The sequence below is a fragment of the Neltuma alba genome, unplaced genomic scaffold (genome assembly GCF_004799145.2).
Source record: "Neltuma alba isolate B1F8T4 unplaced genomic scaffold, ASM479914v2 tig00012761_pilon, whole genome shotgun sequence".
In the NCBI taxonomy this organism is placed as follows: Eukaryota; Viridiplantae; Streptophyta; class Magnoliopsida; order Fabales; family Fabaceae; genus Neltuma; species Neltuma alba.
In genome coordinates this window covers 93,064-119,818 of record NW_021637172.1, presented here as the reverse complement: position 1 = coordinate 119,818, position 26,755 = coordinate 93,064, and the positions used below count along the sequence as shown (strand labels likewise).

Below are 26,755 nucleotides of genomic sequence, written 5' to 3'. Positions count from 1 at the left end.
TTTGGAAAAAGCTAGGTTCTCGAAAGCCGACTAGTGGATCACATTGTTGATTTTTTTTGTATAGGCCCTTGTACAGTTGACACTTGCAAGATGGAAAAATGAATATTGTTAAAGGTAGCTTTAAAAGTGAAAGATCCCTGTTTCTTAAATGAATTTTGTATGTCAAGTAACAAAGATGGAAATAGTTTTGTCAGGTATCCGAGATCTATTTACATTTACACCGATGCATTAAAAACCCCCAACAACCTCACTCAGATGACAGCAGAAGTTTCACGACTCAGCTAACTTGGATGAATCAGACCAGGGACAAAACAATGAAATATAAGTTCACAATACAAAACCTTGTTCAAGGCAGCCAGGCTGATGACTTTAACCCCAATCCTATCAGCCCTGAGAATGGCATCCTCTATTTGCTTATTGATTCCATCAGCAGCGAATGGCAAGAAATACTGCAAAAACAAATACAATACAGAAGTGGAAAAAGAAAAAGAAAAACTTTCAGTGCTAATCTTTTACAGCATCATTCATGTTCATAGTGGGGAAATGTAAAAAAATGGAAGAGATTTCTCGGACTAACCTGAAAGCCAAACCTTGGGACAGCCCACGTTTGGTGCAAACGACCTCGTAGGTTGTAAAAAGTGACCAAGAAGGTTTTGGACAAAAGCCACATTAGTATCAAAGATGTTAAGGCAATTGGCAAAAACGGGATCAAGAAGAACCTAAATCTGTATGGGAGAGAAGCAAAGGTACGTAGAGCGAATTGAACGTGCGTAGAGGATGAAACATCCACTATATGGACCAGGAACACAAAATCAGGTACCCGGCTATTTTTCCCTGCATTTAATAAACCTACATATTAGTCATTCCATTAGACTAATTGCAAATTTCGAATTGTATTTGTGCTCAGTTTGTATTTCACGGCACAATAATATGTATGCCCGATGAAATAAGAAATCGCACATACTTGAATTCAAGCTTATTTCTTTATGTAATTGCCATGATTTGCTGTTGAGGGTATTGCCTAGTGCGTCAAAGAGGGGCATGAAGAGGCAGAAGTTAGTGCCTTTATCAGTGTGGTGCAGGCTGTGGTATCTGCATATATTATCACAGAAAGCAAATGAATAAATTTAGCCATCAGGAAGTTAAAAAAGTTCCGGAATCACAATTGACCAAGTAATAAGAAACACATGTCCGAGAAAACTTATTTAACTAAGCAGCACAGAAGTTATTTAATCGCTTGATATTTACTATATAGACCCACTCTTCTGTCACTCAAAAAGAGACGCAAGACTGTTAGCTTCTAATTTCTGTCTCCCTCTCATTTCCCAGAAGAACTGTACAAGGTGGCAGTGGGCGGAACCGACTCGAAGGAGGGACCGTTCCCCTTTTTGGTGTTGAAGTTAATGCTACTCCTTTGATAGACCATAAAACAAGTAGAAAGCCAAGTGTACTCGCTTTCTGTTTTTATTTCCCACTTCAATTCGGATAATTAAATAGACGGGGTCAGAAACAGAGCGGGATAGCGTAACTTACGTTGGCGTGTAGACCACAAGCCTTAGAAGTGGAAATGCCTCGAACAGTTGTGGGGGATAATTTCAATGTTGCTGTGGCCCATGGATCTGAGGAAATCAAAACCCAACACGTAGGCGTAGATCAACACCAAAGATCCCAATCCCAACATAGAAGCCCCAGCGATCGGAATTGCGATGATTGCTGTTAAAATGAGATGCTCCAAAGGCGTCGCATTCCCAGCTGTAAAATCAGCCTCCAAGTCAAGTTTCCATCAAAGATTTTGACAGAACACATAGGCCCAATGTGTCAGAAAATTTTCAAATTATTTGCAGCCAAATGTACGAAGATTTCGATGACAGATAATGATCCCGTGAAGAGTTGAAGCTGAACTCACACCGTTCGTAAAAAAGGGATATTTATTATCTACGCTCTCTTTCTGGCGCACAAATTTCTATTTCAAGACATGAAATCTTTTAATTTTGGTTGTCAACAAATTCTTGTTAAATTGGACATGTTTTCCATGCACTAAATAGGATTTCAAAAATAAATTATATTATTTCTATCATATAATGAGGTTTATGGCACACATCATTATGTTAGATTAAATCAATCGTCAATCACTCTATTTATTCCTCTCAATTTAATAACCCCGATTAATTTGTTGATTAATTGTCAATAAGAAAAACTCACTCAAACTTTAAGAACTTATTAATAATAATTTAAGGTTCATAATTTATATCAGCATATGTGAAATATCCAGAATCTTCTGATTCTGTAGCTAAAAACGGTTTTTGGACGGATACGGAAGAATCATTATATGTGGCGGTCGTTAATTCTTACCTGTAATAGCCTGTGGCACTGGAGCTGCGTGTGTGAAACGAATGATAATGGCGGAAGAGATAGCCTTCATGGAACTTCTTATGAAGCCAGTAATAGAGAGGCTCTGAGATTCCCACATGAAGAACCAGAGCAACAAGAAGACCCTTCACGTTCCACAGCGGAAGATCATGAAGAAACGGAAAGCAATAGCAGGCCATGGCGGCGATCAGAGTTTGAAGGATTAAGAAATTATCCCTGTTTCGAGACATGAAAGATGAATCAAGACAGTTGTTACAGAGAAAAAAAAAGTAATGGGGTTGAGGATTGTTTAAAAAGGGAGAATTACCAGTCCCACTCATGATCAATCTGCTTGAAATCAACACCTTGTTGAAGAATCCGACGGTTTCGAGTGAGAAAAAGCATGTTGCTATAAGTATTCCAGAAGACATAAGTCAAACCTCTGCAAACGTAGAGAAGAAGGAGATGAAAGCACCAGCTGAAATTGTTGTTTCCCTCATAGAATCTTTCGTACAGGACTTTGGAAACGAAAGGCCCGTATAACAGATACTACAAAAACAAACAAACACGCAGAGATTAACATGCAGAAACCCCATCTGAGAAGTGAGAAACAGCAGGACGAGTCCAAAAGAAGAAGGAAGAGATGAAGCAGCGATTGAATACCTTGAAGGCGCCAAGATTGCGCCATGGCCAAGTGGACAAAGGAGCAGTACTGCCCATTTAAGAGTATGGGAGAGTTGCTTGCTCTGCTTCGCTCTGTATCAGAAGCCGAACGATAGAGAAGGCAAAAACGGGAGGAAGAGAAGGGTGTGGGGAAGGAGAAGTATTATTGTGGGGAAGTCATTGTAAAAGCAGTATATATAGAGAGATAGAGAGAGGAGGGAGCATTGAAGAAAAATATAGTTGGCGGTGTGGTGGACTGATGAGTCCCCACCGTGTATATATGTATGTAAATGACATACACCAGAGAGATAGAGAGAGGAAGTAAGGGGGGAAGAGTTCATTGAATAAATGGCTACGGAAGGAGGGGTAGAGGGAATGGAGGAGGACGAGGCCATGGCCCATGGGTACCAAATTGCAGCCCAACTAAGAAATGTGGTATTCTACGCGTTCTGCTCCTTTCATGCCCCTGCTTTATCTTTTCTTTTCTGAATAAATCCTTTTTATGGATTTTGATATTTCACAACCAAACGCGTCCCCGAAAAAAAAAAATACCTAATATAATTACAACTCTTATGCTTTTATCCTTGTCGTTAGTCAATTTTGATTTAAATATAAGTAACTTATATTCTATTTACTGTTTTTTTACTAATTTGCCCTAATAATCATAATAAATCACTGTATAAAAGTCTTATATTTAGGACTAGATAAGGTCTTATATTTAAGACGGGAGGAGTAATTAATTAATTCTGACAGTATTTTGACTTCATGTCTTTTTATAAGGATAAAATTTAAAAAATTATTTATTTATTTAATGCTCTTGTTGGTATGTAAGAAATTCTTAAAAATAACTAACAATAAGAACGAGAGTGGTGTATAACTCTGCATTCTACCGTTGTCATGTATTTCAGTGGATGCTGCTTAAATATGTACTTAATTTTGATCTTTTTGGCAAATTTTCTTTTGGCTCAATATTATAATATGAGCAAGTAAACATAACTCTATTGTTTTTGCCTTTTGGATTCTCATCCCCGTAAATTGATCAAATGATATTTAACATTTAATTCTGGGTATTATAAGGTTATTTTCTATTACTAGTAATGAGAGTATAAATAATTAGTCAGAGTTGTTTGATTCAATTCACATTAAATATTTCTATGAATACAATACCAATGTACGTACGTCTCTTCCGTTGAAAAAAAAAAAAAAAAAGAGCTACGTGAGTATGAGCCATGAGAGATGGGATGGGTTGTGAAGAATTGAAATAATTTCTCAGTGCTTATTTACTTTTGCTAATTTGAATTTTTATTTTATTTCCTAAACATATCTTTTGTTTTACATTTTAAAGTATAATTATTACTTTTCTAATGAAATCCCTATTAAATGGAATGTATTAAATAGAGGCAGTTCATTTTTTAAACTAAAGGAACATTAAATGGAGAGCAAATCTAAAGAAAATAATTTTTACATATTACACAATTTTTATAAGATACGAGTCTGATGTTGGCAAAAAAATGTGGCGAATATCTGTCTCGTTCTTCTTTTTTTTTTTTTTTATGGCCAGCAAATACATTTCTCATTCAAACAAAGACACACACGCATCAACTAAATTACACTAATACACATAATGAGAGTTGATAATGACGCAAAAGCACATGACATCACAGGTTTAATTATATTACTGCATCAAAATAATATAACTAAGTAATATTAGTTGCATGAAAAAAATAATAATAATGCATAAAATCGTATTAATAATAAGTCTGTCTTAATTATGTATATCGGGGCTTTTTTCTTTTTGACTTGAAATTACGAGAAGGAAGAAGAAATCAAAGTCAGAACTAACGGAGGCTTTGGCATGGGCAAGCAAATTCGGTTTCTCTTCCAACTAAATGAGATATAACAATTTTCTTTTAAGAAAAATAATTTTTCTAACCTTTAACCTCATAGGTACTTAATAAATTTAAAGATTAAAGAAGCTAAATAAATTATTTAATTCTAATAAATATTACACTATCTCTCTCAAATAATACTATGTGAGATTTTTTTTTTTTTGCTGTGTAAAGGTATCCTTTGTGGCAATCTTGTTTAAAATAATATCAGCACTAAACATGAATAATTTTTCTAGTAATTTTAAATTTATGAGGTGTTAAATAGAATCAAAATTATAGTTTTAAAAGTAATCTTACAGTATATGAAATAAATATATAAACAAATTTATTTTAATTTACAGAAAAAAATATTTTTAAAAATCACTTTTCCTATTACCCAAACACCCCATGGTCGTGAAAGAGTATCTAATTGATGGTATAACTTCGATATTGATACACGGCATGTTGGAGCCGACTAATAAATGAGTACTCAAAACTGCTTCCTTCAATTAAACCAAAAAGAAAAAGTGACGTGGCTTGCATGTTTTGCTTATTTTTTATTTGCTTAATTATCTCTTTCATCTCCTGCTTGTCTATTTGATTGGGTTTTGTTTTCCTTTTTAGAGTGAAATTGCCTGTGATTCCAATGATTACTTCGTTTATTTATACTTTATACGTGCCCCTTTCAATTTCATTTGATAAAAATGTTTTTTTTAAACAATAATTTTTTTTAAAAAATCCAAATCTAAATATAGGTGTGTTTAATTATTTTTCTAGTATTAGGAGATGATGTGTTTGTATAGCAAAACTGTATACATTACTCGTGGCCAACACCAAAACCTTTTTAAGATGAAGAATTTTAATGAGGTTGTCATTCTCACTGTAAAACTTATTATTATAAACTGTGAAGATTACTATTAAGATTTTTTAATAATTATTTCTCTTCTGTAAAATTTGATTGTAATTTTTAAAGTTTACGTTGTGAGAAAATCAATAACTATTATCAGCTAGGGATATTTGGACTCAGCCAAAAAAGTAAAAAAGCAAATTTGCATACGTTACATAAAAAGTTGACAAGGGGTAAATTGTGGGCCGCTGATGTGACAATACTTGGCTAATTATTTTTATTTCATTTTTCCAGAAAAACATAAATAAATAAAAACTGCAGAAATAGAAAAATTGTAAATAAGAATCTATGATAATATTAGTATAAGTTTTGATAATAATTTTTATAAACCAATTCTTGCATGTAATTTTTCTATTTTAGCCATCTTTTTTTTGTTATTTTTTCTTTTTTCTAACAATTTATTGCTATCAAAGTATTTGTTTTAATTATTAGTCTCACGTTTTTTCTATTTTTTTTTATATGCCTGAACCATTAATCTTTATGACGCATGCTCCATCTTTGCCGGCTAAACTCGCTCCAAGTGGTTTTCTTAATAGTATTTTAAATTTTAAACATAATTATGTGGGCTCCTTATACATTACACAAAGTTTGCCTTATTCAAAGCATTATAATTTACTATAAATCTTATATTCCCCCTGTCCTAAATATAAGACTCATTTTATAATTTAATTTGCATTACAAAATGGATCATATATCTAAGTACGCTACAAAATAAGTCCTATATTTAAAAACAAAGAAGTATTTTATAAGCAAAATCATTCTTAGCCTCTTTATTTTTATTTTTTGCCTGAATAACCTTTGCCACCTTCAAATGTTTAACGAGTTCCTTCCAAAACTCTCTTTAGATAATTCTCCTATCATTTATTATTCGTTGTTCCACTTAAAAACCTAATATCATATTACTTCTAATTTTAATTATAAGACTTTATTTATAAATTATAAATGAGTTCTTATAATTAGGACCGAAGATAGTATATAACAAGTTTAAAGTATGATTCTAAATTTAAGAATTCATTATTATAAAACAAATTAGAAGAATATATATGGGGATAACATACTTCATTCCGCCGATAAAATAACAATTGACTAACTGAAGGATAGTCTGCATGAATACAGGTGTTCAAGGAGTTACTTGTTGGATTTCAAAAATAAAAGAGATAACCTATCTAATCATGAATTCAATAGTTAAAGAATCAGTCAGTCTCAGTCTCATAAAAAAGAGGTGGTTGGATCGTTAAGAACGCTTGAGGAGGCATATTCGCAACCACGTAAATTATGTAATTTAAAGCTTATTTCCATAGGATTAATGATCTATGCGTGACTGATGGCTAATTAGGGTTAAATACACATAATAAATTAAATTTAAGAATAAGAAGTTGAATTAAGGAAACCAACCTATATGGACAACAAATTCAAATAGTCAGAAGATACAGAGAAGATGCATGAATCGGATGGCAAGGGGTATACTGGGCCGATGCATTAATTACATGCCTCCTTCCAACTAACTTGTCACGCGAATATCATGTGTATATATGTGTGTGTATGCGTGTGTACATAATATTTCTTCCGGTCCTAATTATAAAAGCCAGTTAACTAATTTAAGAGATTAAAAAAGTAAGTTAAGTTAGTTATTTGTCCTAAATAGGTATTGTTTTTCCTAAAATATCTTTACTAATCAAGTGTATTGATTAGAACTATCATTTTTAAAAGACCTATTTTGAAAAAAAAGTATAAATATGAGAGACAAAATAGATTAAAATCATATATTTAGGATCAAAATAAAAGTTAAACAGAATTTTATATTAAGAATCAGAAATAGTACGTATAAAATATGGTTAGTCGATAACAGGTATATGTATCCATCATGTCAGACAGATTCCCCCTCCTATCCAGTTGCTCTTTCAGGACTCACCTGCTAAGTTTAGGCGCATATATGTGTATTTAATATAAAATCTAGCCGATTAATTTTAAAAATTATAAAAAATTATTTATTTATATTTATTATTATTATTTAAATTAATTGTCTTATTTATAAATTGATATATAATCTAATTATTTTATATTAGAGATAAGAGGGAATAATTAGTAACCAAATCAAATTATATGTAAATACTGTCTGATTTAGGTGGCTCCTGTTTGTTTGCGCAAATATAGGAGAATATCTAACAAGTTGCCCGGTCACTCCGAATCTCTTACTCGAATTTTTTTTTTTTGGGCAACCTTTCAGCTAAGTCAAAAGAAGGTAAAAGAACTTGACATAGGAAAACTGGGGAAAATTCTCCTATTAAAAGTCTTACTGACTAGAAAAACTTGATAAATTGTTATGTACTGTATAGATATTCTATATACCAATTTTGTACACACATCATTAGTATTTTAGTGTGTGTGTATATATATATCTTCCGGTCCTTAATATAGGACCCAATTTATGAGTTGGTTTTGGTCCTAAATATAAGACCCATTTATCATATTTATTAATTTCTCTAAATACCCCTATAGATACTCCCTCAACCATAATCAAGTAGAAGAGGGAGATGGGGTATTAAGAAAGATGATTATGGGTTTTAGGAAAAATGTTTCATTTTTCTTATAATAACTAACTTACTAACTTCCTTAATCTAATCAAATTAGTTAAATGTGTCTTATATTAAAGATCGGAGGAGTATATAAAATAGAATACCAGTATTCTGATCTAGGTCATTCTGACAAATAAATTTTTGACGAGACTTTCCGCCATTTTTTTTAAAACCTAGTTAAAATAATCTTAATCTCCATTTTATTTATAAAATCTGTTTGATTATTACATTTCGTGATGGTGGCTGTATCAAAGGCGTGGCACTAAAAAAACCACATTTTTTGCCCGGACATTAAAAAAACATATATATTATGCAATTCAGGGTGTGTTTGGTTGGAGGGGAGGGGAGGGGAGGGAGGTATATATTAAGACAGTAGTACGTGGCTATGCTAGAAGACAAAGAGTAATTAGCTAAAACAATTGAAGATAAGCGAATTATTAATTTATCAATGTTAATAAATTGTACTATAATTTTAAAAAAGCTAACGAAGATGGGACCAAAAGAGGCGAAATTGAAAGTAAACAGTAACTGGTTTAGCAGTTTAGGTGAATAAGTCGGCCATTAAATTCAACACGCGTGTCCCTTCTTTCATTAATGCTCCCAACAACTCTCCCGAAAGCGTCTCTTCTTTAAACAAAAAAAAAATTATAATAATATCAACGGTCATTGTTCATTCTTTTACGTATTTCCAACGGGAAATTTTGGCCAACAATCACCCTTTGAAAGTTTGACTGATGAGAGAGAATGAACATGCATGTGAAAAACTTTTCCATAATTTTCCCTGATTCAAACTTTTCTTATCATTTTTCCTACCATTTCAAATGTTAAAAACCAATAATAAGGCCCTTTATTTATTCATAAGTTGTAATTTTTTGAATAGATCAAGTATTTTTATAAGTTTATTTTGCCAAAAGTATTTTTTTTGTAATATATAAAAAAAATTTAATTCAGTATGTTCATTTCTCCCAGTTAATTATACTCAATCATGTGTTTTCTACTCATTATCTCTCATTTTTTCACTCATTCTCTTTCTTAGGTACTCTCTTCATAAATAAGAAAATACTTGTAAAGGGTATATTAGTTATTGCATTTAACTAATTTATTTATTAAATTTGGTATTTATAGAGTCATTTTTCCTCTTTAAAATTAGTATTTTATTTAGTATTTTTTGGCCAAAACAACTAGGGAGGAAAACAGACTAACTAGATTTTCATACGCGCGCCTGCAAATTCCCATGCCAAGCATTGGAGGGCGCACATAAAAGTCAATTTTAATAGTATTGTTGTGAGCTTATTTAGAGCTAATCTCATCAAAGATTTAATGTATCGGTTGCTTGAATGAACAGCAGAAGAATCCAGAGATTTCTATTACAGTAGACAGAGACAATAATCTAGAAAGACAGTAATTAAATACACAACAAAAGCAAGAAGCAAAATTTATTAGTAAATTACGCTGTGTTTATTTTTTTTTTAATTTTGTACAATTTAACACACACACAAATATGTCAATATTAGACTCGAATCTATGGGTGGTGTTGCCATTAAAACAACTTGCTGCTAATCAGTGTTTATTTGTTCATATCATTGGCATATGGAGATTTATATATTTGTGACAAAAAACCAGAAATAATAGAAAACAATTAATTAAGTAAACCCAAATCGCACAACAAATTAGTTGTAAGTTGCAACACACAATGACAGAAACATGTGGAGGCAAGGTCCCTCTCTAGCTCCCAAATCCCTTCAACTAACCTGTTTCTTAATCAACTTCAACAATAAGTCTTATTTGTTATTTTTATATTTTATTTTTGTTTTGTCTTTAATTTATTGAGACTAGACACATCTTCTTACATATTGCACAGAACGAGAAAAAAATAGTTGCATTATGCATAATTAATATTAATTAATTATATATGGACAACAAATGAAAATAAAATAACATTATAGGACCCAAAAACAAAATTGACCGAATTTTTAATGCAGAATAAAAATCATTTTCTTCGTAGCATCAGTAGTTTCAATCTGCATTGACGCCCAGCTTTATGTCTCCATCTTTCTCACCCTTTTCCCTCTCGTTTTCCTCCAGAACATAACAGTTCAATAATTTAGGCATTAAACCTATATACACTTAGTTTTTTTTTCCTCTAATTAGATAAGGACAAGTGATTTTTTTTCACCTGCTCCTGGGACTACTCGAAAAAGCTGAGATTTTTTGGTGTTACTAGGAACAGCTAAATTTAGAAGGATGAGGCTTCTGAGCCTGAGCTCATCCACATGTTTTCACTTCTAATTAAAAGTAGCTAAATTCATTTTCTTGAAATATTGACATTATATATATTTTCAATAATTACTAAACGTTTGTTTAACAATACATTCAGATGTATGAGACGTGTGTGGATGAGTATCACAGCTGAATTGTCGGCAAAATCAAACTGATGCAACTTATGTATTTGAATCGACAAGGACCAATTCACAGACTTTTTTCATTAAATTCTCTGTACTAAATATCGATTACTCTTTTTATGATTTTTTTGGGGTGAGAACCTTTTTTCCTCCTATGATTCTAACATCAACGGTGACTGCTGCACTCTTTTTCAAAACCTAACTCGCCGTGCTCGGTCATATATGTGATGTTCGCATGGCAAGTTGTGAAAAACTTTCTTTTGTTTTTGGTAAAATAATAATTCCCGATTTTTTTTTTAATCTTTAAACCTTAATATCTCTCTCCACTCACCAGCTAAGCTGCTTTGTTACATGAATTTTTCTATATATTAATTGTGGCAATTCTGAAATCTGCCATTAATGTTGAAGATCCATGCACTACATGTGTAAAATCACAAAACTACTTAATTATATTTGGAAATAAAAACGATTAATGTACAGTTTAATTCTCTGTTATATTATTGTTGGGATTTATAAAAGAAATGTTACTGTTGCTGGTCAAAAAGAAGAAGAAGAATGTTAGTGTCATTAAGCCAACTTCCAACCAACAATTTTGGTAGGAACTTCAATTAATAAAGAGTTAAGCTATAAATTTATCTTGAAAGTTTTGACTCAAGAATACTATATGCTTGGAATTTTTTTAGAACAAATTTATCCTAAAAGTTTTAAATCGTAACAATATTGTTTCTGACTATTAAAAAACTTATGTTGACCATCAATACTTTCAACGGTAAGAGGTAATATTGTGACAATTTTAAACTTCCAAAACAAATTGGCTCTTAAAAAAACTTTTGAATATCTAATGCTCTTGAGTGAAAACTTACACAATAAATTTGCATTTTAACTTGTTAATGAAGCCAATTTTTTTCTCAGAAGAAAAAAAAATGGAACAATTCAATTTTCATTGTTCGATTTTAGGGCAATATTTTTTAAGCAGGGCGGTTTTAAAATTATAATTATTATATTTTTTTTTCATTGACCAAATTTCGGGGGATCCAATTCCACTAAGAATTTGGGAGCTATTCCATTTTCATTTCCCACCAGACAGCGTGTCATAATAAATTAATAATTTAGAAAATAATTCGATTACCCGAAGAAGATGCCGTATATATCTTATATATTGGTTAGCCTATTTTCTGCTTGTTTCTAGATAAAGCCATGGATTTAATGGCAAGCACCCATATAGATAAGGGAAGCTTCAATTGATTACACACACACATATTGGGATTTAGATAAAGCATGGATTGGCAGTTATGATAACCATGCATAACTGACAAATAGTGCCTCCTATCCATAATACAAAACATTAAGTTTTTTTTACAAATTTTCCCCTTCTCCCATGCATTTAAGACCCTCTTTCCTCTTTGTAATAAAGGGTAAAAGTGAAAATTTGTCATTAATTATCTTGTTAACGTCTTATATTTTAGATTTTTTTTTCAGAAAACTTCTCACAGGAATATAATACTCTCTAGGCACATAAATAGAAGAAGAATAATATGGAGGATGAGATGATTGTATGAGAGAGAAATGCGCATGCAGAAACATGAAGATATATGTGAGGAATTAGGACAATGAAGGAAGAAATGAGAACCACAAGTTCTACTTTTTGAGGAAGCTACAAACCCTGTAGCCATGTGTGGTGTCTCCGGGTTTTCACTTCACTCAAAAAAATCTCTATCACTATTTTATACTGATTCGGTTTACGCTACAAAATTAGTTTTATGCTCAAAATCAGAAGTATAATTTATTAAAATTATATAGACTATTTTTAATTAATACATTACACATAATCCACTCAGGTTTTCTTTAAGAGCATATGTTACCTTAAATTTTACAGCATATGTTCGTATTGGAAGTATGTAATCGTGTCAAAAATATATTATTAATAATAATGATAATAAGTAGTGTAAAAAATATATTATTAATAATAATGATAATAAGTAGTGTCAAATTGAAACAATAATTATCTGGCAAGAAATAGACCAATTGATTTTTGAAAATCGCATTGGACTCTAACTAACATGAAGTAAACAATTTCAGATTATATGAGTGGAAAGCTCGTAAAGTGATACTTCGTCTGGGTCTATATATATAAAATATCTGCTGAAAGGTTTTCATGGTTGTAAATACAAATTAGTTCATTAAAAAGTTTATAGTAATTAAATGTTCCTTTTCTGCAAATGCCCTTATTGTAGTGAGGGATTATACAAGAAGAACAAAAATTAAAGGTAATTAAAATAGACTGCTGGAAAAAAAAAAAGATATGTTGATTTTAATTCGAGAGTAATAGTAAAAAGTACTTTTAATCTTTCACCATTTTAATGTTACAAATTATTTTTAAGTACTTTTTTTTGTCCTAACTCGCACATAGATCATGCCTTTTATCAAAAGTCTGAAACCTCGACAACTATTTTTCTCAATATTCATTGGAAATGTTTTATACTCCTCTAGTCTTATTTATAAGGCAGAAAGAGAAGGCATTTTTTGGTCATATTTATTAGGTACTAAGAGAAATTTTTCATATGAATGTACAATTTTATCTCTCATTTATTATTGTGTTGACTTTGTTTACATGAGATATAATGCATATTAAATAAGAATAAAGTTAAAAAGTTATTAAATTTTAAATGAGAGTTAATGAAGTTTAAAGTCTTCCTTGATCTATGTGAAGCATGCTGAAAATGCCTTATAAATAGGACTAAACGAGTATTTAGAAAAGTATAAAGTAAATTTTTGCTCATTCAAGAGGCTGAGATTAAAGACGTTATACAAGGAAAACATGTGGTGAAGCAGTAAAATCAATCACGGGAGGATTTTTTTTTTTGGTTGACCTTCAGTTATGGGGGAGAACAATTTTTCAATAAATTTAAGAATGAAAGGATATGAGAAAAAGGTGGGGAATGAAGCAACGGCCAACGAATAACAAGCAACAACATCGGGGTTTAATGGTGGGGAGAAGGAAACAATTCGGGGGTGACACGTGTCAGGCATAGGCTGCATGAGGATCAGCACTTCAGTTTCAATCCCAATAATAATAACGATAATGAAATTATCAACGGGTTGGTTAAATCGGAGAATGCGTGTTAGGTGCTCCGTGTGGTGTTAAACCTCCGACGCGTACGCTTCCATCTTCCCCAATTTAATGCTAACTATCAATTTTTCCAAATCATTTTGGTTTAGTGTTTTTGTTTTTGTTTCTTTGCCGGTGCGTTATTGTTATTATTATGATTTGTGGCTTCCATTCAGCAAGAAAAAGGGTGAAAGGAGCCGTTGTCCTTTGGGGATTTAATGGTTTCATTTATGACCGTTTCTTCTCTGCTAAGTATTCCTCCGCTCTTATCCATATGACAGAGAGGGATTGTGCATATTTTTTTTAAAAAATTCATATGAGTTATTTCATTAAATTTATTTATTATATAAATGTATAGTTCTATCTTTAATTTAGTGTTCTGTGTATTGTTATCTTTTAAGCGCGCACACACATATATATATATGCTTATAACAAAAACTAGAGAAGAATGGTTTCGTTGCCAACTCTAAGATCCTTTTGTAAAATTTATGGTGCAAGGAGATTAGTTAGTATTATGACCGGTTTAATTTAAATTAAAAAAATGACATTATAGTCATGAGGTAACCTACTAATCTATTCTACGTTGAGTTAATTTTGGTCTTAAATATAAAACCTACGTAGTATTTCTTATATTTATGATTTTTTTCTAAATTATCCTCATGGATACTCCCTTAACTATAATCAAATAGAAGAGGGAAGGAGGATATTAAAGAAGATGATTATAGTGTTTTAGGAAAAAAATTCTTGTAATTAACTAACTTACCTAATTTTTTAAACTAATCAAATTAGTTAAATAGATCTTATATTAAAGACCGGAGGAGTGATTTTTTCCTTTCAATGTGGAATTATTTTCGATGAAAATCTAGAAAGCTACTCAGTGGAGTCTGTTGACTTTTGATAATGCGGTTTAAAATTAGTTAAAATTTTAGAATTATTTACAACGGACCTAGGTTTAGTTCATTTGGGAGCGCCACAACAAAGGATATTTAGCACACAAAAATTAATCATTTCGAAAAAGGATGTTTTATTAAATAGCGTTAAAAAAATGATCTTATAGTAAGAATAGAAGAGAGATTATTTGCTTTGATGTTACATCCTCATCCCCAACTAATTGGTACTGACAAGTCTTTTACGTTTTAATAGCATAAATGCTATAAACGTTGTGCGTTACATTTTGTTGCTATGGGTCCCCTTGCTGTTTAACAATGGAAGCGAACAAGCTCGTTTGACTGACGCCTGGGTTGATGGAGAGTTGTTCTTTCAGAGAGCTTCGCTGCATGTGGGTGATATTTCTTTCAATTGGTGGTTTTTAGTTTCTTATGTTATATTACCACGGTTTTTAATATAAAAAATTATTTGATTTTTATCTTGATCCTACGTATAAGACCTTAATCTATTTTACCTTTCATGTTTATCTACTTTTTCTCAAAACAGTCTTGCAATAATGATAAGTCTAGCTAATATATTTGATTAGTAAAGGTATTCTAAGAAAATCAATACCTATTTATTATAAATAATTAATTTAATAAATTTTTTAATTTATTTAAATTAGTTAATTAACTCCTATGTCAAGAGTTTGTCATACTAGTTTGCTTAGTTTTGTTTCTTGTTTTGTTGTTAGGCGGGCCGATTTGTTCGGTTTGTTTGAGTTTAACTCAACTTTTTCAAATATGACGAGCCAACTTTTTATGTACTCTTTTTATCTTTCCAATAAATTGGTCTCTTAGTTAGAGAGAGAGAGTGAGAGTATTTGCGTGGAGTCAAGGCCGAAGTTGTGGGCCTTGAAATTCCGATGGTCCAAAAATTCATGAAGGAAGCCCAGATGATCCCTTTTCTCGCTCGCTCTGTTTTTATTTTGCTACGTTCTATTCTTTGGGTTGTGAGGGAATGAAGCCCAAATGATGGAAAATATTTATTGTTAAATTGAGCCCATTGGCCCATATCTCCATGAATACTCTAATCTTTAATTGCCAGCATTGATTGGGTATTTGGGTTACATAAAGGCGTTGTGCCGGTGTGGTTTATAGATGTCAAAAATCTAAATACTCCGATTCTAAATATAAAATCCTTATACATACTAGTATAAAGGTCTTACATTTAGAACCAGACGAGTAATTATTCAATCTAAATTGCTGAGGTCCAAGAAAATTACTGTAACAAACTTTTAATGTTAATTGAAAATGACATATTTAAAGATCCTTTAAGAATATTAACGACAATTAAGAACCTTAAAATTTTGAACTTGCTAAAAAGGATCATGGTCCTTATCCTTGGCTTGAATCAACGTTTTCTTGTGAGTACTTTTTTTAGAACCCATATGTCATATTTTCAGTACTTAGTTTTTTTAATTGAACAAAGTGAATACTAAAAATATGAAAAATAATTATTTAAAATGTAAAAGATTGGGTCTGACGATAAACGCCATATTATTCACAAGTGGTATAAGTGATAATTATTCACAAGTTATAAATAATACTCCTCCTGTCTTTCTTTAATGTAAAACTTAATTAATTAATTTGAGTAGTTTAAAAATATTAGTTAAATTTGTCAATAAGATATTTTTTAAAAATATGCAAAACATCTTTCTTAATTCCTTCTATTCATCTCCCATTTAATTATTGTTAGGAAATATTAATGGGGTTAATTTAAAAAAGTTTAATAAATATGTAAAATAGGCCTTATATATAGGAACAATATCAACTCCCTAATCAGATCCTATATTAAAGAGCAAAGAAGTATAATTCATTTACATAATATGGTGGGAGCCAACACTACGAGCCTGTGAGACTGTGACCAAGGACACCACTGACTCTCAAGTTTCACAAAAAATATGTTGGTTTAGAAAAATGCTATTTCACAAACTAATGTTGTGGAGTCTAATAAAAAAAATTAGTTTCTCATAACGCGACAAGCTAAGATTTGAATGTTCATTAAGAGAAGTGTTTATATTTAGTGCCAGACAGTGTTTTGAATATGATTAGAGGAGAACACTAGTGCATAAATGTCTCACAAAATTAGACTTGTGAGGGCATGTGTTTTACTGTTTAAGACTTTTTTTGTTGGGGGTAATTTTTAGTCAGAGATTGTGAGCATTTTTTCTCCCCGACTTTGGAACTCAAAACCATGTGTTAATTTGAAGTCAAATACGTGTTACTGTAGCCAAATCAGTGGTTAGGAATGGGATACAGCCCCTTGACAACATCAACAAAGCCAACCCTGCAAGGCATGTCTCTGCCATCTACCCCAACAAAAACTGAGGTTTTGACAAAATCAAGTTTAATATCTGACTTTTCTGTTGATTAAAACATCACTTCAATATATATATATATATATATATATATATTCTACTCGCTTCTATCTTTGTTATAAATTACTTTTGACGAGAAGTACATGGTCCATAAACGCGGGTAAATTTATAAGTATTTGACATTTCCAGAGGAAGTTATTGATTTAACTACCTCCTCTTAATTTTGATTAGCTAATTAGAAAAAGCTTATAATAAAGACATGATGGAATGCAATTTTATTAAAAATTATTCATTTCAGTTAATGTCAACCCACAAAATTAATATAAAATGCTTGAAAGCGTTCTATTATATATTTTTCCACTTATTAATTTTCAGTGAGACTTTTATTGAACTTTCTAACAATAATTGGTTCAAGAAATAGAATATGGATCCTCATCCTCCATCCTTTTATTAAGAAGAGAGAAAAAGGGCTATAGCGCATGCATAAAATACATACTCAACACCACAAATAATTAACAAAATAATATGCAAAAACAGCAGTAAGTATGGAGAAATTTACACTGAGCATTAGATATCTAATATCCTGTTGTCCTGAATCAAACAGTGTGAAAAATCCATCAAATAAACCAAACAAACTATATATAGATAAGCATATCATCTACATTCTAACAACAACCACCTCTCTAGTATCTCTTCCAATTATCTGCCCTGTTATTCCTGAAAGCGCAGCATCCAATGGAGTACACAATGATAAGGAAGATGAGGAAGACGATGTTCACAACAGCCACCTTCTTCCAATCAGTCTTTATGTTTTGAAGAAACCCGGCTTTGCAAGATTGGCAATTGAAGCACAGAACTTTGGGGTCATTGTTCCAGAGACCACAGTCAGGGTTGGCAGAGGTTGAATTTGCTGGCTTGGTCCACTGCGTTGGGTTCACGTAGGTGAAGCCACATTCGTCCGCTGGCTTACAGCACCCAGACTGCACAACACAATCAAAAAGGAGGTACAAAAGTAAGACTCATGGTACCCAATTTCTCAGGTACTTGAAGGACTTATGTTTAAACAAGTGTTAATCCCTGAGGAGATTGTGATGGCTATTGCAGCGAATTTTCAAAGCAAGTTGGCCGTTGAGCACAAGTCATGATCAGAGTTAGGTAGACAAATAAAGGGAGGGAAAAAAAACTAACACGCATGTATAGAATGATGTCAGATATTAAATTATGAGATACTTTTGTCCCAATCAGTGATCCACTTGTATGGTTAAGGGCTCCACCACATTAAAGTGTTGGCGTGACAATTTAAACTTCATAAAATTGAAACATCAGATTTTGGACATTATCTATATAGCTATGATCCGTGTTTTGATTCGGTCTAGAGAATTCAAATCCAATTTGTGATTTAAGTGTTTGTGAAGAAAATGCTATGATTTTGATTTATTTTTTGCCAACAGGGGGAAAGTGAAAAGGATATAAAGCAGCGGTTAAGTGATAATTCCTATGCAGATAAGACGGGTATTAGTCGCAACATCAGATTCAGAATAAGGATTGACATAATTGAATTCAACAAAAAAAAAAAAAGGATAACCATGATTGACAATGTCAATTCGATGTCTTTATCAACGAATGAGACAAAAATATAAAGATAAAGTAATCACACAATAATGCAGCATGGAACAGGAAATTTTCTATGGCAGGATGGAGAGAAATGAACATGAGGCTAGCTCACGAGAATGAAGTTAAAGTTTTTGGCCAGCTGCCTGGCCGGAATGAACTATAAAATAATGGCTAGAAAAGGCTTTTGTAAACAAGCATGATTAATATAATAAAATAATCCAGCCCCTTTCAGACTAAAACCAATTGGATGCAAAAGGCCGTCTTCTTTCCCAGAGGAACCTTTGACTGCGTTGGAAAAACATATAACATTAAACTCGACACATTTTCCCAGATTCGATTTCGCTTTTTCAGGAGGGGGCCTTTTCATGAGAACTTCATCTCTCCAAAAGAAGAGCAGAACCTTTTTCATCTCATGCATCTAAAAGCGTCTTGTTTTTTTTTATTTTTAAAATTTATAATGATTATTGTGAAATATTTAAAAAGAAATTTCAGCCATTGCTATGTTGCGAGTGAAACTCAAATTCATGCCCCAAAGACATAAATACAAGCCGTGTTCAAGTGGAAGTTCAAATTTTACCCAAACAAGCAGATTGACATAAATATGAGCCGTGTTCAAGTGGAAGTTCAAATTTTACCCAAACAGGCAGATAGTTTGGGGGAAAATACAAGTAAAATTTGCCTCTTATCAAATCAAAGTCATATGATCCAAATTCCGATCGTAGGGTGAAAATGTGAAATAATGCTTATATGGTTAAAGACTACAAATCCAGATCTAATAATGAACACAAGCAACAACACAAATGTACTATTTTGCGAAAAATCCCTTTTGCAGTCAAGCGAAATCTAAGAACAATCACATGCATGCTCAAAGTTTGACAGAAACCCGAAACTAAAATCAACGAAAAAGCGTCCTATATATTCAAAAGACAAGAATATCGTTGCAATTGCAAATTTGCAATAGCAATATCACAGTACCTGAAGCGCCGACAAGTTCTCAGTATAGAACCTCTCGACATTGTCCTGTAGAAATTGGTCTTTAAATTTAGAGCAGAGTTTCCCAGATTGAAGACAGCTCTGAATTTTGTTCCAGGTTTTGGCGTTGTTAACCCGCTTCTGCAACCAGTTAGAGTAATCACCGAGTCTATACTCCTTATAACCTCTATTTGACACGGCTTGCCCTGCGCCTTTGTTGGTGACGACAAAGGCGAAGATGGTGAAGGCGAAGACCAGAACGATGAGGCAGAACATGACGACTAGGTAGAGCCAGAGAAGCCAGGACACGCGACAGCACGCGCCGATCAAGCCAGCGAGAGAGACCAGGAGGAGGAAGACGCCGAGCACAATAACCGGCTTCTCGAGCCATCGCTCGCAGTCGGTGTCGGCTTGGCGGCTGAGCCAAATGCCAGCAATGAGGATGGGAATAGAGAGGAGGAGGGTTAAGAAATTGAGGATCCCAATCAGATTGTTGCTCACACGACCCATTTGTGAGAAGAACAAAGATCTGAGCACACGGATTAACCAAACAGAGGAGAGAAAGAGACCCAAAAACGAAGGCGAAGAGATCAGAGGATTTGAGGTTTAGGTGGTGGTTGCTTGTTTTTATAGCGACGACGAGTAAGTTGACATCAAGCATTTGGGCCGAAGATGTTACGAAACGAACTTGCGAAGAAGGCAGTATCTGCCCGCTCAGTACGCGACTGACGCGTTTTGGCGATGGCTTCTTTAAGTTTAACAGAACGTGACGCGTTTTTATTAATTTAGTTTAATGATTAAATTAATCAGTTTAAAACATAAGAGTCTGAAAAGTCTGTGTTTGCCAGTTCAATTTTTCATATTTACACCTATCACTTTACAAATTAAACTTGTAAAAAAATTTGATTTTATTATTTCAACTCACAATCTTATATGTAAAACAAATTTAAGTCTAGGAAGACCATTGAAACATAAAATCTCAACATATTTATTTATTTATTTTATTGTCGTAGTTTACACACTCATTGTACTTTTTGTTAAGAACTCAAACTCGCAATCTAATATTTAAGAAAGTCCTAAAAATTTTTATGTGATAAGGTCAAGACTATCCCCCCCACACTTGGGGGTGATGAATAATTGGTCATGGTGAGATAAAATTGAGTCCAAGGTGTGACATGCATGACAATATGACACGAGCCAAGGTAATTTTTATATTATCCTCCATGTGTAAATATTATTATTTGGTGCCGCAAATTAAATAATAAAAGGAAATCTTGAAAGTAGTCTAGCGGTAATTGACATTTTTTTTCAACAAAGATTTGGATTTAAATATAAATATTGTTGATGAATAGTTTATAAATATTTTTGAGCCTTCACATAAATTATTCTGATGATACAGGATCTATAAAAGGCCAAACATATAAAATAAAGTTATTTATACAATAAACGCGTTAGATTTATATACTTTACAATCAAAATCTAAAATAAAGAAGTGTTTAAAATAAAGGTAGATGAGAAGATGAGAATTTTGGGGCCGTTGAAGAAGTTATACTAAATAAATAAAAAAACAAAAGGCAAAATGCTAATACATATATATGTGTGTGTACATATATGTATTTATATATATAAAGTTCTAACACTTTTGCCTTATGAAACGTATAAACCAGATTAAACTTTAAAGCAATAGGGGGGAAAATATAGGAATGGGTGAACCACTGCAACCATCGAGAAGCTTTGGAAAAGGCGTCATCCTTTGTAACAACTTTATTTTATTTTTAATACGGTTTTATACTTAAGAACTTCTTTCTTGAACAAAAAGTACGAGCCATGTTTTAGCTTTTAAGGATCAGTGAATTAAACTACTAATGAAAAACAGATATCTTATTTTACACTATTTGTAGAGCATCGAAAATTAAAAAAAAAACATAAAGGTATTTCAAATACGAGTAGCATCAATTTCAAAGAAAAAAAATAATATGATAAAGATTTGATATGTAATTTGGATCTGAAAAGGAATTATTAATTAGAAGGCACGAAACAGAGGGCCGACGAGTCAAAGAAGGAGTGGAAACGTAACAAGGGAAGCCATGGCCCCAAATAAGGAGAGAGAGAAAAGAAGGGGAGGCGTGAACGGAAATTCGGATGAGTCATCAAATGTGGATGGACTCGTTACTTCATCCATTATTAATTACTATTGATTACTTCTTCTTTCGCCGTCCGCGAATTGATAATTCAAATATCATTATACAAAACCAACTGACCACAACAACAAAATTAGGCAGTCATGATCAGTACTCCTTTTATCTTATTTATAAATTATTTTTGGTATTTTTTTATACAAATAAAAAAACCTTAAATTGTATTAACTTTTCATTAAAATATAACAAATTTTTAACTTTATTCCTATTTAATATATATACCTTCAAAAAAAAATAACTATCTACACTATAATAAATTAAGAATAAAATAATATATTCATACTAAAAATTTAATAAAACGATTTATAAAAAGAATCAAGAAAAGTTTTCTCTTTCTGCCTTATAAATATAACAAGAGGAGTAGTTATTACTTGAAAGTTGAAACTATATTAGAATTATAATATGATGCAATTAAATAAAGAGTTAGGATGAAAATTTCTTCCAAAATTTTTTACTCAAAAGCAATGTTGCATTGGAAGTTTTTTGGAACTCAGGATTGCCTCTAAAGTTTTAAAATGGAGCAACAATGTTTTTTGCTATCACAAATATTAATCGTTAATGATAATTTGTTAACAATAATGTTTATTTTTTAATGGGTGAGGTAACATCGCTATATTTTGAAATTTTTGAGACGACATTAAATCTAATAAAACTTTTTGGGCAATATTATTTGTGAACGAAAGCTTACTAAACAAATTCACTTTTTTTTTTTATCAAATTTGTACTTTTACATATTATATAAAAGCAAAAATGATAATGAGGTTTTAAGGAAAAAATAATTGCAAAACAAGTCTTAAAAATTTTAATTTTCTCTTCCTAGAACTTTTAGTAATTATTTTTTTTTTTGTTTGGCACCTCATTGTAATCTCCCTAAATAAAATCCTAGGTCAGCAATGGACAACTTTCTTAGTCTGCCTGCTAGTAGTAGCGTTCATTGATGCAACTGGCGATGAATGCTATGCATCACTAAAATTTAATTCATAACCGCGTTGACATTCTCAACTCTCCATACATATCAAAGGGTGCGGTCATTTGTTTTCCGTAATATTTGCGCCATCCCATGTCTTGTTGCTTTGCCTCCTGTGTACGTCACATCATTCCTCAACAGATAAATATACTACTTTCAATTTTTAATATAAAAATTAGTTTGATATTTAATTTAATTTTAAATATAAGACTACGATCTATTTTGTCTATTTATCTATTTTTTAAAATAGTTATTGTAGTAATTATATATATTAAATGTTTCATTAAATAATAATTTTGGCTAATGTACATGATTAGTAAGCGTATTTTAAAGAAGATACAACATATTTATTACAAATAATTAACTTAACTAATTTTTTAATCTATTTAAATTAATCATCTAGCTCTTTAAGACCGAAAATAGTATTTTTTTTATTTTCCCATAGACAACCAAGATAATCTATGGAAAGTCTATCCACCTTCAAACCCAAGGTAGCTCAATCATATATATATATATATATATATATATTTATATAAAACATGTATGATACTGTTCTGTGTGTGGAGTTCATCCATTTTTGCTTTTCACTGCACAAAATCAGAACTTTTCAAGGAAGCTATATTACAAAGCATCAGACGCTAGTATATTTACACATACCCCAGCATTATTATTCTAGTGCCGTATAAAATAACGTCTGTTGTGTTCTTCCCTTCGGTCATTTCTGTAAGCATAGCATCCAATGGAATAAATCAACGATAGTGAAGTTCCCAACACAAACATTAAACCAACTATTCCTAATGTTGTCCAGCACTCCAGCCTTACATGCGTTGCAATCGAAGCACAAAACGTGAGGATTATTGTCCCATGCATTACAATTTGGATTTGAAGACGTACCATTTTCTGGCTTATTCCATACCATTGGCGATTCGTATTCGAACTCACAAATTCTTGACGGCTTACAACACCCTGACTGCACAAATTCAGCCAAAACATCACCATGTTCTCTAATCATTATATATTATTAGAGCAACAAGTTATCGTCAAATATTTGAACAAGTTTCAAACGCCACATGCATAAACAGTTCCCAGTACAATGATAATTAATCCTGTGTTATATATTAAGATCACCTTTTTTACAGCTCAAATGGTATAGAACAATAGATTAAACAATGTCAGTTAAAAAAAAAAAGTATAGGAGACTTTTCATTTCAAAGGGCAATTAAGTGCATGCGGCGCAGAGATTCTTAATTAACCTCCATAAATTTTAAGAATGGTGTAAATATTCTCTAAAATTCTACATTGGAAAGTTCTTGTAAAGTTCACTTAGTTCAGAGAGAGACAAAGAATGAAATTGTGAAAGTGTCTAGTTAGAACCTTAACTCTATAAAAGAGAGATTACGTACCATCAAGAACTTTAAGGATATAAATTTTTGAACATGAGAAGAATAAAATATAAATGGCACCACAATATATAACATCGCTTTTCATACAATTGAGGTGGATTTGTATTGGTTTGTTATATAGTAAAACATTGTGCTTGTCACAATAAGATGGTGTTAAAATGTATAACATCGTTATATATATGCATTGGTCTGTTTCTGCTAATCTGAAGGAAGTTTGTTTTGCACTTTGCCGCCATTGTCTTCGGTAATCTTTTGTGATTCGTACTTTGGTTTTTTCCATCAACAATACAAGTGTGTTATGTTATTCAGGAAAAAAAAAAAATTTATTGTTACTCCTCCGGTCCTTAATATAAAACCCATTTAACTAATTTAATTAGATTAAGAAAATTAGGTAAGTTAGTTAATTATAAAAAATGTAACACATTTTTCCTAAAACACCATAACCATCTTTCTTAATACCTCATCTCTCTCTTTTACTTGATTATGTTTGAGGGAGTATTTATAGGGGTAATTTAGAAAAAATTGATAAATATGAGAAATGAGTCTTATATTTAGGACCAAAACCAACTCAACTATTAGGTCTTATATTAAGGACTGGAGGAGTATTTTATAAGGATGCACCGCGATGTGATATCCTTTAACACACAAACACGCAAGGGTGGGATAATAATAATTAGATGAGAAAGTAGATCAAAATGAAGAATCACCCTAAATCGGAGATAAATTTGGTTGATGGAAAGATTGAACAGTGTCGTTTTGATGATTGGCATAAAATTTAACGCAGACTTGAGCTCGTTGCAAGCAATTCACTACCAGAAAAAAGGCTTTTCATGGCGGTTAATAGTGGCTTTTCACTGCGGTTTTGAAGGCGAAGTTGATAAAGACAACGTTAAAAGGTGAAGAAATCACGACGATTAAATTAAAAAACTGCTGTGGAAACTTAAATAGCCACGGCGTTTGCTTAATAAACCAACGTGGAAAATATTTTTAACGGTGGTTATACATAAAACCGCCATTAAAAATAGTTTTTTTTAAAATTCTGCTCGGTTTTTCATTTTCACCACTCTGCAGTTTACAGTTCCAAATAAATGTAGGTAGTGTAGAATATGCAGAACAAGATCAATTAGCTAGTTAATATATATACAGCATTGAAATTTCTTTTACACAAAGCGAAAATAGAGAAACCGACCAATAAAACTAAGGGGTTAAGACCAAAGAACACGTATAGGCTAGGACCAGCAATTCTGAAAAAGAAGTAACTACTTCTCTGTACAATAGAAATCATGAACATGTATAAGAGGGAACCAAGAGAAAACATCTAACAATGAATTTTTTGAGAAATGACCTAACTATTTGAAAGCTAAATTTCAATAGTTTGTACCAAAGTTGTTGACAAAGTGTCCCTCATCAAGTTGATGTCATCCATGAGATATGGCGCAATATTTTAAAATACCTGTTAATCAAAAATAACATAGTAAACTTAGTCAAAAATGTGAAATGAATTAAAGAACGTCATACAACATAACTCATCTTTACCTCGTCTAATTTCTCAGTTGTTGCTGTCTCAATGATGTCATTCACGTAGCGGATGACATAATATCCACATTCAACATGTTCTTGTTGACAACGGTACTAACAAAATGAGATATAAAATTGAATATCAGACATTATTGATTATAAACATTAACTTTAATTCATCTAATAATGTTTAAAAGTTAGTTCAAAACAACATATACCTTTGGAAGAATCCATCTTGGTGCTTGTCTATTTTGCATCTGTGGCATTAGCAAATACTACTTCCGGTCCTAATTATAAGACCCAATTTGACTTTTAGTTTGGTCCTAAATATAAGACTCCTATCCACTTTGTCTCTTATTTTTATTCATTTTTTTCCAAATTACCCTTGCTTGTATTACATTAACTATAGTCAAATATTACCATAATAATTACTTACGGAAAAATTTTACTTCCACTCTCCACTTGTCATTTTTGAATTAAAATTTGATTAGGTTAGTTTTAATATTTTATAAATATATTAATACACTTTTAAATTATTAAAAAAATATATAAATGACTCACATTGTTAAATTTTAATTTATATCTGGAAAAAGAAAGAAAGAAAATGATAGAAAAATGAAGTCCTGGGCATTAAAAAATTGTTTTAAATTTATAAACTGGTGCATCATGACTGAAAGAAAATTCATTTTAAATCTATGAATAATTTATTTTAAAAATATATATAAACCACATAAAAAATTGTTAGATGGACTTTGTGAATTTGTAAATTCTCCAGCAATGATAACCATCAAATACCATAATGTGGTGGATTTCATTAATTTGAGGGGCTAAATAGTTCTTTGTGCACAGAATATTATAAATTCTGATGACAGTATGAAAAGCCAGAACAATAAGTAGAACTGTCAAAAATATAGAAACAACCTTTATCAACAAAAAAAAATAGAAACAACATCAAGAAATAC

The 26,755-nt window shown here is 31.7% G+C and overlaps 1 protein-coding gene and 1 pseudogene across 1 annotated transcript; both read right to left on the bottom strand.

The window, feature by feature from the left end:
• Positions 1 to 173: 173 nt before the first annotated feature.
• Positions 174 to 3,081, bottom strand: LOC114730698 (very-long-chain aldehyde decarbonylase CER3-like; annotated as a pseudogene).
• Positions 3,082 to 17,607: 14,526 nt separating this feature from the next.
• LOC114730685 (tetraspanin-8-like) lies at positions 17,608 to 20,395 on the bottom strand. The gene is made up of 2 exons (XM_028917793.1): positions 19,711 to 20,395; positions 17,608 to 18,101 (listed from the first exon to the last, which is right to left on the bottom strand). The coding sequence occupies exons 1-2, from the start codon at positions 20,215 to 20,217 to the stop codon at positions 17,805 to 17,807; spliced, it is 804 nt and encodes a 267-aa protein (XP_028773626.1). The 5' UTR covers positions 20,218 to 20,395; the 3' UTR covers positions 17,608 to 17,804.
• Positions 20,396 to 26,755: the final 6,360 nt, after the last annotated feature.